Raw genomic sequence first — 15,098 nt, 5'->3', positions numbered from 1 at the left:
ATAACTTTACAATTAGATTCTAAACAAATCAATTTCATTCATTCAAACCAAAAAAGACATTTTTAAAAATACGTTTTTTTTTTGTTTTGTTTTTTTTTTCAGTTCTATGCGCGCGTTATTTTAAATAATTGTTATGATTAGAACCTCATAGAAATTTCAAAATTTACATGATATTTTTTATTGTAAAATTTAATAAAATAACTTATTATAAATAATTTATTTACTAAGACATCATATTAATTTGCACACTGTTATTTTATAAAGATTTTAAAAAGTGACAAATTTTAATTAATTCGATACTAAATTCAAATATAATATAAATAATAAAATTGTTAATAATGAATTTCATTGCAGTTTTATACATATATAAAAATAAAAAATTAACATCTCATATTTAATAAGTAAAAATAATAATTTTGCCTCAATAAAAGAAAAATGATGAATTTAATCACTTAAGTCTACATTACTAATCCATGTATCATATAATTGTTTTTATTATACTATATTTTATTATATTTCTAATATTTTTTTTAATTTCAAAAATAAAAAGGCGAAAGTCAATTGTATGTACTTAAATAACAAAGACATTATGTTATTTAAATTTATGTTATGCTATTAAGATAATATAAGTTTATTTAAATAACTAACTGTGTCATTTTAATATAAGTAAAATTTCTCCATCAAAGGATAAAAAAAAAAAAAAAAAACATGAATAAATGCAGAGTAGTGTTTAGAGTTTCTTCGTTAACATTTACAGTTGTGATGATTTTATAAATTAATTCGAGTCTTTCAAAAAATAAATTAATTTTCCTTTTATTTCCTTTATTTTTATTTAAATTTATTTTTTTTATTTGTTAGATAATTGATATTCAATTACTGTTCGTTTCTGTTTCCTAAGACGAACACTTTTCGACGATTCCATATCGCAAAGGGGTGAGACACATTTCCGGAATTCCTCGTCATTCTTTGACCTTGCTTCTTGCTCTATTAGATACTTTTTCGTTCAATTTCTTTCACGTGTATGTGAGCACCGTATCATTTTACTATTCTATTTCAATTTAGTCTGCGAGTAATCCGAGTTTGCTTTATTGTTAAATGTAAACAACTCCTTTAATCTTTCCTCTCACCCCTATTTGGATGAATTAAACACATCCTAAGGCATGCACAAATGCGCGGAGGGTTTTAGAATCCGTTGGCAAACAATATTTATGGTATGTTATTTATTTTATGTTAATTAAATAGTTTTATTAAATGTTATTTAGGTTTAAATTATTTAGATTGAGTCAATTTACTCAATAAAATAATAATACTTTTCCAAAACTGAAATATAGAGGTTAGACCTTAATATAGGGGTTAGTAGAAATTACTACATCAAATTAGAAAAGTATTGTGAATAAATGTAGAAAAGTTTAAAACGTTTCTTTCTTAAAATGTACGTTTGCAGTATTTAAAAAAAATAATCCTCGCCTCTTGCCAAAAATAAAAATTAATTTCCTCTTCATATCCGGAAAGTACAGTGATGCGCAGACATTTACATTTCCTGGAGTTTTTAAAATTAACACCTGCGTTTCATTTTCGCAAAGAAGAATGACTCCTAGTCCTTCAAGCGAATGTCAATCAGATTTCAATTGGAAGACATCATTCGATTAAAATAAACTTTGACGAAGTATAGAGATATTTATAAAACAGGTTGTGAGCAACCAATGATATTTTTGCAGATACATTCATCCATTCATTTCATTTTAAATGCGTTTCATTCCTCAATTTCTAAGCCAACGCTGACAACATTGAAAACTAGTTGCAAGCGACCATTGACTCCGCAGTGAATATCATTTATATTCCACCAGAAGGGCAACATTGGAGCACGTGTTGAAAAACGTGCTGCGAACAACTTCGACAGCGTTGTAGATAACACCGTTCTCGTTAATTTTACTGTTATACATAATCAGTGAATATTATCTTTAGAATATTTTAATCTTCTCTGTCTTAATGTTTATTTAAGAATGGTTTTTATGTTTTTTTTTATTATTTAGAATAATAACAATTTTTTTTATTTAGAATAATAAGAATTTCTTAATATTTTCATTAGAAAATTTTCTTGATGAAAATATTCATTTTATAGATAATAAATAAGTTCAAAAAAAAAGAAAAACATCTTTTATTATAGTAATTATTAATAAGCAATAAATATTACATCAGAAACTATATATTTTGTAAGAAAATCCTAAAAAATAAATAATCCCTTTAAAAGATTGACAATCATATTCATTAAACATACCTTTCTTATTATTTTGCAAATTATTACGTATTTATATGCTTATTCAGATGCATTTAACGAAATACCCAATTCTTTTAATATATTTTTAATTACATTTAGAAGGTATAACTATAATGACACAATTTCTATTTAACAAGATGATATTATAAGGACCTCGACTTTTACAATACAGCCTTACATCGCAGAACATTTGGTGTGTGAGAGGAATATACTCTTTTGAAAAGTGCATTGTATTAGTATTACTATTACTATGTTATTAATTATTTGTTTACTATTTGAGAAGATATACCTAATATGATCAAAAAGAATACTTCCATTTATAAAACCTTAATAATTTGTAATGAAATTCGTGAAGGACGGTGGAACAAATTGAGCGCATACAAAATATCAGAGCTTCAGCCATATCATTATGTGTCTACTACCAAAGTTCTACATTTTACTGTCTAAGTTCTATGTGTCTACTACCAACAGAATGGATAACGGCATAACCGATAATATCATATTCAAAAATTACATTTAACTGATTCATCCAATACTTTTATCAAAATATTGATATCGACAAAATTCATCATCATTGATACCTTTTATTTCAGTTTCCTCTTGGTCCTTAGGCTACAGAAACAGAGAAACATAGCAACTGGAACTTTTTCTTATAAAATTTAACGTATTCTCGAAAATGCAGTTTAATTTAGTTATATGTAGTTTATAGTATGTAGTATGTTTATAATATGTAAATATGTTGTGACCCTAAGCAGTACACGTTATGAGACTTCACTTTTTATAAATTGGCTAAAGGAGTTTCGCAATCCAAAGCATTTTTAACATGATAATGTTTTATTTTAGGTTAATCTTATTTTATTTTATTTTATTAATTTTATGAATATATATTTGTTTTTATTTATATGTTTTGAGCCCCGACTGCCGCCATCCACGCTTGTATACAATATTATTGAAGTAGGTTCTCCATCTTTTTAATTATACTTAAAGCTAAGTAAATGTAATGAAACATAAAGGAATTTTGATCATGATTAATGTTTTCTGTTATTTTATAAATGGTAAAATTTATATTTTTTACAAATTTATTTACTTGAGAACTAGAAAAATAAGTTTTTTTTAATCGAACTATATGCAGCTTCCTCCCAGCCTTCTAGATATCTATTGGTTAGCCGCAGTCAGAAATCAGCCAGTGTTGTGAAGAACATTAAAAAAATTACTATTTTCGAACGGATTACGGATTTTGAATCGCTGCCCATATTCTAGTAAGAAAAAAACCAGGAAAGTAAAAATATCTGGAGATCTTAGGTTGGAGATCTAGATATCTTAAAACTAAAGGATTGAGCTGCTGTCCTGGTAATTAGATAAATCTGGAAATTAGGAGTGAAATGAGCTATCTTCAAGATGATATCCTTGCTACTAGTAGTAGAACACACAGAATACAGGTGACATGTTAACATTGTGTGAATATTGTGTAATTTGCTTCATTATTATTATTATTATTTGTATTTGTATTTCATAAAAAATAAGGTAAAATAATTGATCCTACATTCAAATATGACCAATTTTTTTACACACCTTGAACACCTTACAGAATTATTATGTTTTTGGCATTTTAATAACATTATCTTAAGAACTACATCTAAAAATGTTGTTGAATAGAACTATTGTGAACTGCATCTCTTTTTTATAATTTCGACCCAACTGATCAATCAAATAAGTAAATGGTTTATTAAAAGTATTTACATATACCTATAAACTGATATTTAGATCGATATTTACAGAAATTATAGAAATGAATAGTTCCAAATTGCAACATATATAACATTTCTAATAGCTGATAAAAAGAAATATCAAATGCTTACAAATATCTCAATTTTAGATAAATATTTACTTTTGTTTTTCAGCTTAGAATGGAAGATTTCGTAAGAAATTTCTAATCATGGAATTTGTATTCGGTACACGCTACAAAATAGTAAATGCTTCGAAGAGTGACGTGATCTCCTATAAACGACCCAATATATATATATATTTATTTTTTATTCCAAATGGAGAAAATATTTCCGTAGCTAACTGACTAATCGGATGTGGAAGGTCAAACAGGCTGATCAAGGTCTTTTCGTAGGTTTCTGCAGTTTTAAAGTAGAAGTAAACAGGTGTGGTTGAAGGTTGGGTCTGATGACGTGACAACATTAATTACTTGTACTGCGGTACACCTTCGGGAATACAATTGTTGGTGATATAGTATTAAACATCTGGATTAGAGAGAGAGAGAGAGAGGAACTAACCGATCCCCCCCCCCCTTTATTTTCAGAGTTTTTTTTAAACCTTTATTTACTGACTTTTTCTTTTTGCGTAATAAGAATTGTGGAAAATATGATCTATTAACTTTGCTATCCGCCATTGGAGACCAGTTTATTCTCGGATTATTGATATTACATGCTGCTAAAATATTATTGCGGAATGCAAAGCATGCAAATTAAAAAGTATACGTGTAAATATAATTTTACAAATGCGTAGCCTTAAAGAAGAAACTTTTGAAATTTTTAACTTTGATTTATTTCACTATGAGAGCCATAATTTGTACAAGAGAGTAAGGAGGACAAATTGGCCTCTATTTACACCTCGATACAATAGCAAAGTGACAGAAATTATTCCCTTCAAGGATTTTAGTATGGGATTCTGATAGGGATTTCTTTTCAATGTGTCGGCTCAGGTAAGGGAAACTTAGTAATTTGCAGGTGTTAAGGATTTTTAATCCTTCCGTTTACCAGCATGGGGACGACGGAGTCAGCAGTTTTGTTAAGCGCGTGTTAGCAACAATTAAATTTTAAAAAGTGGGAATTGGATCAGGAAATAAGAAAAACTTTAGAATGAAAACGTGGACTAATTTTGGAGAAAAGGAAATTAATTAGGATATAAATTAAATTAAGAAATACCATAACATACATATACAAAATAAAAGCGGAAATGAAAATTCTACTTCGAAATTAATTATTTTCAAAAGCAATGATTGAAAATTTTGACAGATGAGTTTGAATTTAAGCTTAACATTAAAAACACGGAGACAGATTGTGTATCGAATTAAAATTACACACATAAAAAACAGAAATAAAATTGAGATGGTTAAAAAATATTTTTTTGAATTTTAAATTAATATATAATCATTTTTTGTGGGATAATAATTTGGGAAGATATGAACATCAATTTCTATAGGCAAATCATAGCAACAGTATATCCGACGATAATTCAGCCTATTTTCGAGTCTATTAAAATTTTCGTCTGAAACCACTTTCCAATTGCTTCTTTCTTTTGCATCTTCTTGCCTCAGAATGGATTAATTTTGGGGGATACAGGGAGTTTTCGATTAAGCGTTTCTAATAATATTTTGCAACTCTTTTTATTAACTGAGCGAAGCATCAGATCAAATGCATCTCTCCAAACGCTCAATGAATCAGTCTGAAATTCGAACGATGACTTATTTATATTTGACTGTTGCTATTAGCCAATAAATAATAAGAGCGATTGGTGTGCCACGTAAGTTAATATTTTGTATACATTTTGCATTTGTTCCGTTTTCAGTTCTGATCCGAAATATCTATGAAGAAATGTATCGAACTCACACATACATATAATAGCTAAGAAAGCATGTGACAAAACAGAGAACAGAAAATCAACACCAGGAAATAAAAAAAGTATAGAAAAAAAGGGTTATTTCTTGCGAATGATAAACTTTTCTAGCGTTTCTAATATTTTTCTTCAAATTCTATGCATATGACAAAACAAATGGATTATATTCTGATTTATTGTTACTTTTATAAGCTCATTCATAACGTTATATAATCAGATGAGATAAAATAATGTATTTTTTTGTGTAATAAGACTATAACTTTACAGAAGATTATTGCAAGTAAAATATACGGCATTTAAAGTTCAAAAAATTTGACTAAGTTTCACTATTTCTAAAACGATCTTTAAGGCCTAAAATTAATTAATTTTAAAAATACAAATTAATATTCATGTTTAACAATTGTACATTTTCTAAATATATATTCTAAATTATTCATATTTCTAAATATTTTTCTAAATATATTCTAATATATTTACTAAATATATTTTATTATATAATAATTTAATAGAATTTTCTAAATATATTTATTATATTATATGTAGTAAAATAAGAAATGAGATAATTCATTTCCCTGTTGATTCTAATAAAAGTAATTTTTACTTAAAAACTTTTACTACCAAATATATGAAAGCTTTCTTTTAATGTATCCTAGAATTGACTTTATAAAATAATATTGTTTTCATTGCTAGCATTAAGTTAATTGATTCATTAATTTGAATACTTTTTGGTGACAACACATTCAGTCGATAGTTTAAAAATGAAAAATTAGACAATTCTCTAAATTTAAGCTGATTAGGACATAGATTTTCGTGTAACACTTCTACCCCTAAAAAAATCTCGGTAAATACGACCTAATCCGTCCATATGGCATAACAAAGATTATTTCGCCTAAAATTTCTTTGCTAATGCATACTTATAAAAGGAAATGGCGTTCTCGCATGGTGTGTGTGTGTGTGTGTGTGTGTGTGTGTGTGTGTGTGTGCGCGCGCGTGCGTGCGTGCGTGTCGATGCTCTGGAGGATAGAAAATAAAAGCTAGCTATTAAATTCGACACAGATATTCTTTAGAATGTGAAAAGTAACAGAACAGCACTTCAGTGCGAAAAAGTTTTCGCCTCAGATAAATTTTATAAGTACTAGAAGGATATTCATTAAGTATAAGTCATTTTATAGGTACTAAAAATATTTATGTCATTTCTAAATTCAGGAAACTGTCCTTTCTATGATACAAATTTAATTACTATTCATTTTCTTCTAAATTATCGAAATTTTTATATAAGAGTTTTTTGTTTTGCATGATTTTCTAAGCACTTATCTGCATTCTTCTTGTTGCAATGAAATTCTAACCATTTTTATTATTTCATCAAATATTTTATCAGGTTATTTTCAACCGTTGATAAAAGCAAAGAAAGAAAGCTTCTGCTAATTTTCTGAATAGATTACATGAGAAATCAGAAAGTGAAATTATATTATCGCAAAATACAACGTGCAATTAGAAATAGATTACTCAAGCATTTAAATTTTTAATATTATTCTGATTCCACAGAATTCATCATTATACGGTAGATTCCTCCTTTTTTGAGAAAATCATGGGAATCATGATATGCATTTAAAATTTACTTTCAATAAAACTCAATCAATATTCCCGGTGAATCTGATGATCTCCAAAGGCTATTAGCTTTTAATAAAGAAATAAAATAAACATTTGCCTAGGACAGTAATAAAAACAAGTTCACTTACACCAGTGTCATTTTCAAAACGCCGAAATGCTTCTAATCTTTGATTTAAAGCATAAAATCTGGGTTTGGGAGGCAAAGGGGGCCAAGCTTCTATTGTACAGTACTGGCCACGAGCTTTGCTGTTGGGAATAACTGTCTCCACACACTGGTCATAAGAGCCGAAGTTTGACAATGTGCCAGTCAAAATTCCATTGATCATTTTTGCAGATGCATCAGCCACTGAAATAGAATTAAAAAAATTAAATATTTTTTATAAATATTATTATTTTTATTTCCTAATTTATTTTTATCGGTTATTCATTTAAAATAAAATATTGCACTTTGTTCATATTATTTGTTTGTTGTGTATTAGTTACGGATTGTTTATTTGTTATTGATATTAAATAAATAATTAAAAAATCCATTTTGAACAATTTTAAATTTGTAGTAAAATATAAGTTAAATAAATTAAAATAAAACCAGCCGAAGTAAAAAAAAATTAATAAAAATGATGCTTATGAAATTAAAATCCATTCATTAAAAAATATCTGCTAAAATAAAACATAACATTTGCTTTTAAAAGAAAAAAAACCTACTAAAATATACTATACTTCTTATGTAATCAATATGCACAAAAATAACTAAAAATATAACAGAATAACTTATAGTCTTCATCTCCTTTATATAAAATTAGATTTTTTTTCTTGTACATTTATCCATTAAATGAATATATGTTTTATCTCATTTAATAAAAGAGTGCATTTTTCAGTTACAAAGATGAATTTAGTTTACATGTGGATAATTTACTTCATTTGGCATTTATAAGCAGTATTAACCTATCAAACCTTGCACGGGTTTTTTTTACCCCATCCTTTTACTTTTGTTTAGAAATTTCATGAATTTATAAAAGTTTATACTTATTATTTCTTTCATGTTTAAGGAGAAACTAGAAGACGAATACAAGAGCAGAAATCAATGGAAGAATTATCTCATTTTTTTACCGGACGGTTGGGATCAAATTGATCTATCCGTGTGCTAACATTTCAAATTCATTTAACGTTGTAGCTATGACAGCGTGCGTACATGAGCAGCAAAGATTCAGAAATCTTTTTGCAAGTATTCTTATTGTTATGAAAATTATTCGTCGAATATCGAAAAAAATTTAGTAAATCCTTATATAAATTAGATTAGAAATTAGAATTAGAAAAAAAATAGTAAATCCTTATATAAAATGCATTCTATTATGATATGAATAGACTGTTTTTAAATTTATGTTAAAAATTCACTTTAATCTGAATGATGAACGATAAAAGTGTTTTTTTGAGTATAAATATAAATATGAAAGAAAAAAGTTATGAATTTTCAAAATTGTGTTTTCAAGCCTCTTTTTCGAAAGAATGTAAACTGTATGTAAAATACGTATTTTCTTATTCTTTTAATATTTTTATACAAGAAAAACTACTTACATTAAAAATAACAAGCTTTATATGAATGGAATACGAAAAAAAGAAATGAATACAGAAAAGGGATGGGAAATAGTCCAATTTTGTTTTATTCATTAAAAATCGTATTTGTATTTTAAATAGAATATATTTACGTAAACGGATAATCATATACTTTGATCAAATTTTTTTGCACAAATAAGCAATAAAATAAGGAGTAAGTGCCTGACAATTTGGGGTCAAAATGACCCTGCACGTGTAATATTCAAAAAATGTGTGCGTGTGCTGAAGGTTTAAAATGCCATGTGATGGATTAAACATTCTTATGGCTAAAATCTGTAATAAATTCGTTATCAAATGTTCTAGGCCCAGAAAGTTACCTTCGATAACGGATTTCTTATATTGCTAGATGGAAAAATTTTACTTAACTTTTTTAAATGAATAAAAATTAAAGGATTGCATAATAACAAATAAAAATATATTCAGTTTAAAATCATTATTCATTAAAATGAAATATATTAAATTAAAACGATTTTTACTTTCTCGTATTTAAATGTATAAAGAAAAAGTGCTACAATCGTCAAAAAAAATTAATTGTTAAAAAAAATTGGCAAAAAAAAGCATTTTATTTTGTTTTTTAAATTGCCTATGTGTAGAACAGTCATTTTAAGAATTTTGTCTCTAAATTTGCGAACAATAATTCAAAAAAATGCAAAGAATTTTGCAATGTGGCCATAATTGTAGATTTATATCATATTTTTTTACGAAATGGAGTACAGAAAAATCCTCTGTCAGCTCATTTGTGTGCGTATAATAGCATTTATTCAAATCTGTAACGAACTTTACATATGAAAAAGAGCATAAAGTTTTATCAACAAACTTATAAATGCACTTCAAATTTTAGTTAAATCCCTCTGACATGATTGCACGTAAGTCTGTCTATTTATATATGTATATGTAAAGGCAGTAACACAAAAAGGCAACAAGTTGTATGAACGAAATTCTTGATGCCAAAATTATAGATTTGTATCATATTATGAACTGAATTTGTCTATGAGAAGAGGCCTGTATTTCATAATAATATTTTTTTCAATATGCTATAAAATTTGTCACAAAAAGTCGTCATATTGTGTAAACATATTATGAAGTTGAAAGGCGAACACTTCCCTTAAATTTTTACTATGCTCTGCATGCAAATAGTATAGAATTTGACAGAAAAAAACTGCTGTAAATCTTATCCTCAAAATTCTTCTGTTGGGATAAATATTTCATGAAACCATATACCAATATAGAGAAATAAGATTATATAAAATTTTTCAGGCAATTTTTGGTGCACAAGCTCTAAAATACCTGCATATCAGTCTTCTTCTTCTTCTTTTTTTTTTTTTTTTTTTTGATAAAAACTCGAAAAGCTATCGTCTTTGATATCTACTATTGCATCATTGAAATATAAAATTTACATACTTTCGTATCCGCATTGGATGATAAAATACTCTTTCAATGATTTGTAATATTTTTTGCTTGTTATTTATTTATTAATTTAATCTAAATTTTGAAAATTTCCCTAATAAAATTAAAAAAGGTTTTAATTTTAAAGACGGTAAATAAATACATATATATTTAGATCAATATTAATTAGGCTTAATATATAATTGAAATTTAGAGCTGAATTGCCATTTCCTGTCGTAGAATGAAACTTCTAAATGTTGAAATTATTCCATCGGTGAACTAAAGCTTTTTTTTCCCACTACAAAGACGTTTTGTAAATATATATATATAGCTATTTTGCAACTTAATTTCGATTTATCTAGAAAATCTTGTATGTGATAATTTCAATTTCCTGTCTAATTTCTGTTTACTTTTTTAAGGTGTATTCTGCTGTTACTTATTTTTTAAAATTTTGTTATTTCCTATGTCTTTTGAAAGAGTAAAATTTTTATTTCTGATTTTTTTGCTTATTGCAGCAGATTAGATCAGCTAAAATCTCCAACTTTCCTTATTACTTGCCAATTACTAATTTACTTTGCGAAGTCATTTGAATATCTAAATCATCAAATGACTTCAAATATTTTTATCAACCTTTTTATATTTTATAAAAGTTGCTTTTTTCTCCAATAATATATTTTTTAAACGGTTGTTTACTAGAATTCATTCATGAATTCAATTCATAGAGTAACACTCAAAATTGTGGCAATATTATTTTCCAAAGATGGCCTGATAGTAAGTGAAATTTTGAATGGTTAATGAAAGCTTCAATTTCGAAGTTGTGATTGTATGCATTTAATGTTCTTTAACTTTTATTAGTTTGAAAGATGTTTAAAGAATATTATAGCATTTCATCTGCTGTAAATGAAAAAAAATCAAACATGATACATTTTTTTTTATTAATATATTGTTAAGTTTTAGGTTTCCATAAAAATAATCATTACAAGATATAATCACTATTTTACCTATCTTCAGTTATATTTCATGCATTATGTCTTAGTTCAGTTTATTTCTGCTTATCTTTTTTATTTTGCATAATCATCAAATATCTTTGTTGCTGATCGTTTATAAACTGCAACTCATTTTCAGTGTTGAAATGTATCCAATAATTTCTCTTTTTATTGTAGCTTGGGTGAATTTCAGCTTGTGATTTGTTGTGAATCACCATTTTAAATATTATGGAAGAAATCCAAAATGAATATAAAAATTATTATTAGCAGTTCTAAGAATAAACACTTTTATGCCCTAACCGGAAGTATTTTTTTTTTAATTAGAATTTTCCAAATGAAATTTCAGAACGAATGCACTAAACAACAATACTTACTTCTCAAAGCATGAGGTTTCATGGCCCTCAAATCCGCTATCCATTTGAACAAAGAATGTTTGCACGCCGGTGAGATCACAAACTCTTCCGCTGTCACCGAATCCATAAAATAGGGCATCGCGATCTTGATGGCGGTGCCCGTCATCTTCCTGAATCTTCGAAAATTTCCCCGCCATTTCTCTATGACCGCCTCCACCTGCTCATCGTAATCCGTACTGTTCGATTCTGAAGAAGCGCGGGAAAATGGCACTAAACACGAACAAAGAGTGATGAGCAGCAGAACTCCGATCAGAGGGAAGTTCATTGTCGTGCCGGACTCTCCGAAAGTGAAGTCCGAATCCAAGACACTGGGATCCACCTCGTTTCTGACTCCCAAGGTCAATTGGGCTAGTTTGCCCGGCGGTGCTCGAAAAGGTTCCTGCTTTCGTTTTCTTTTCTTGCTTACCTGGCTGGATGGATGCCGTCTGATAGAGGAAAGTAACTCGGTGCAAGCATTTGACCTTAATGCAGCCAATAAAACTGAAAATTAACAAGGTTGCCGAGCTGTTTGGGAATGACGGGCATCATAAAGTACTGAAAAGAAACGTGATTCCGATTGAAATTCGTTCAGTTTCTTCTGAGATTTCACATATTCAAATCCGTTTTTGTTTACAAACAACATATCAAAAAATGTTTAAAGGACAGATAATAAAAGAACTTTTTATAAAACTAAAAAGTAGATAAAAAGTTTATTTAAAGGATATATCCATTAAAGTATATTGAATAATAAGATTGGAATAAAAGATTAAATATACATATGTGACATGTGATAAGAAAATAAAATGCGTAGTTTTAAAAGTTTAAATAATAAAATCAAAATGTTTTGCATTAATTGTATGTACTTATTTAATATGTGCTATACTTTACTCAAAAAGATAAATAAATCATGTTTATATCATTAACCTCTTTAGGACGAACGGCGCATATGTGAGTTTGCATTGGATTTTTGCTCAAGGCTGAAGCCACATTTGTTCGTCTCAGTAGAAACGCTGAAAAAAAAAACACTTATTGACGTACGGGTGCATCAATGGTTTGGCATCTATGATTTCTATTTGATGATGTTACTAATCCATGTATTTTTTTAAAGATTGATCTCATACATTAGTATCTCTTTCTCTCCGAGATTGGGGTTTGGCAAGTGACTGTGAATCAGGTTTCAGCAAATATGAACAGAATCATGTTTGCTAATGTAAAGAAAAACGCGGGATCACTTTGAAATAGCTGTTATAATTCATGCTCTCATTTGAGATAAAATTTTATTTTACCGAAGGATTTATTCCTCTCAGTTTCATTCGTGCAGACCGTTTATATCTCCTGGTGACGGTGGTGATGGGGGGGGGGAGTATTCAAATTTGTAAGTAAAGTCTATGGGGGGGGTATAGATTTTTCCGATAACATTAAAAAATACTTAATTATTTATGGTAAAATAGAGTATTAGAAACTTAGAACAGCTTCTCAGAAGAAAAAAAAGTGGAACAGGGAAATGTTACCCGAAATTCTTTTAACAAAGAGACAAGTATTTTTTAAGATTGCGAACATAGCTTCGTCATACCAATGCAACTTTCCATACCAGTACACCATACGCAAATTTCAAGCACGATGGCTTGATTGCTTTTTCTTTTACCACATCAAAGATAACACTACTCGAGTGGTGATATAATTATTAACATTAAATAGATATTTTAAAGTCTACAAATTTTACAAAATGGAGCACACGTTTGTACTCAGGTTCCTTCTGAGGATACAGTTCATTAAAACGCGTTTATTTCAGTTTATATTTACGTTTTAATAAATGCCAGTGTTAATATAATTCGCTTTTCATGTCGATTTTAAAGACAATAAGCACTGCCACAACTTACTTTAAGAAAATATCTGAAAAATATTTATAAATGTGTCATACTTTCCTTATGTCTATTAGTTCTCCATTGCTATACTGACTCAGCTGTCCCAATAAAAAGTAGCAGAGATTTTGTGTTGTGCTAAGAATGATGCTCTGCTCGTCCTTGCTATTTCTCATCTCTGAACATTCTTGAAGCATTGAGATTTTGCAAATATAAATACTTACTTGCAAATATTTGCTAAATTTCTTCTGTTAATCATATTTAGTATAAATATTATTTTTTCGAACTTGTGACATAATATTATCTATTTTCTTTATTCTCTAGATATTTCATGGGGATATTTTATGAAAGAACATTCGATTGCCCCCCCCCAGATAAGTGTTCTTGTTTTAACAGAACTGAAGATAAAAAACAATAAGTTATACAACATTCCCCCAGCTAAAGGTTCTTAACATGAATGCTTTATAATATATTGAACCTGAAAAGGGCTTGACAGTCGTCTACGTAGACCAAAACAGAGTATAAAGAGATCATTAATGTGAACATCCTTACGGCGTGCCAATCCATCAAAATTTAAAACATTTATGACATTTAAACTTCATTGCTTGAATTTTTTTATAATTCTTATGTGATCCCTCATTTTCATTGAAAATTATAGAAGGGCAAAATCATCTGTTGTCGATAACAATAGAGATACTTGCGTTTACTATACAAGATTTTTCAAAAGCGCATTTTCAGATAAATGAGCACCTATTCATCTTATTTTAAATTATCTGTTTGAATTATCTGTATAGTCATGAAAATTACTTCATAAAATTGATGCTTGCGTTCGTGCAGAAAAAAACCTAATTCATCAATAAATTTATCTTTCCGAAAACTAGTTTTGCTCTTGGTATCTTTCAATCGTTCTTGACTTTTATTCTTTGTCAAGTACAGCTTATTAGTTTTTAATTTTGAACTTCAAAATTCCGTACGTGTTGATTTTACATTATCAGCAATAAAAGGTCGGAATGAATTAATGATTTTAATTTATGTAGAATTATGTAATTCAGATATGACGGAATATTACAGATAAATTAATGCAAACATAGTTTGAAAACATTTTGATTTCATTTCATCTATTTTGAGCGACTGCGGATAAAATTTGCTTAAATTTTTATTCCCTCCAGACTATTTTAGAGAGGAAAAAAACTACGATCTCATTTTCATTTCAGAAATTTTTCTTGTTGACTAAATGTGTATGCAGAGGCATAGAGGCGTAAAATGCAGCAAATTTAATGCTAATTTTAAAAAAAATCAATTTCTTACATTTATTTGTTATTTTTTTTACATTACTGCTTTTTTTTTT

General features: G+C 28.0%; 1 protein-coding gene across 1 annotated transcript in view; it reads right to left on the bottom strand.

The window, feature by feature from the left end:
* The window catches only part of LOC129964184 (nose resistant to fluoxetine protein 6-like), a 40,173-nt gene extending 27,688 nt beyond the window's left edge, over positions 1 to 12,485 (bottom strand). The window contains exons 1-2 of the mRNA XM_056078904.1: positions 11,871 to 12,485; positions 7,642 to 7,859 (exon numbers count right to left, since the gene is read on the bottom strand). Of these exons, the coding sequence (XP_055934879.1) occupies positions 7,642 to 7,859; positions 11,871 to 12,174 (522 nt within the window). The 5' untranslated portion in view covers positions 12,175 to 12,485. The remainder of the gene's footprint in view (positions 1 to 7,641; positions 7,860 to 11,870) is intronic.
* Between the last annotated feature and the right edge of the window lie 2,613 nt (positions 12,486 to 15,098).

This window comes from Argiope bruennichi, chromosome 3, assembly GCF_947563725.1.
Source record: "Argiope bruennichi chromosome 3, qqArgBrue1.1, whole genome shotgun sequence".
Classification (NCBI taxonomy): domain Eukaryota; kingdom Metazoa; phylum Arthropoda; class Arachnida; order Araneae; family Araneidae; genus Argiope; species Argiope bruennichi.
This window is presented reverse-complemented; position numbering and strand designations above follow the sequence as displayed.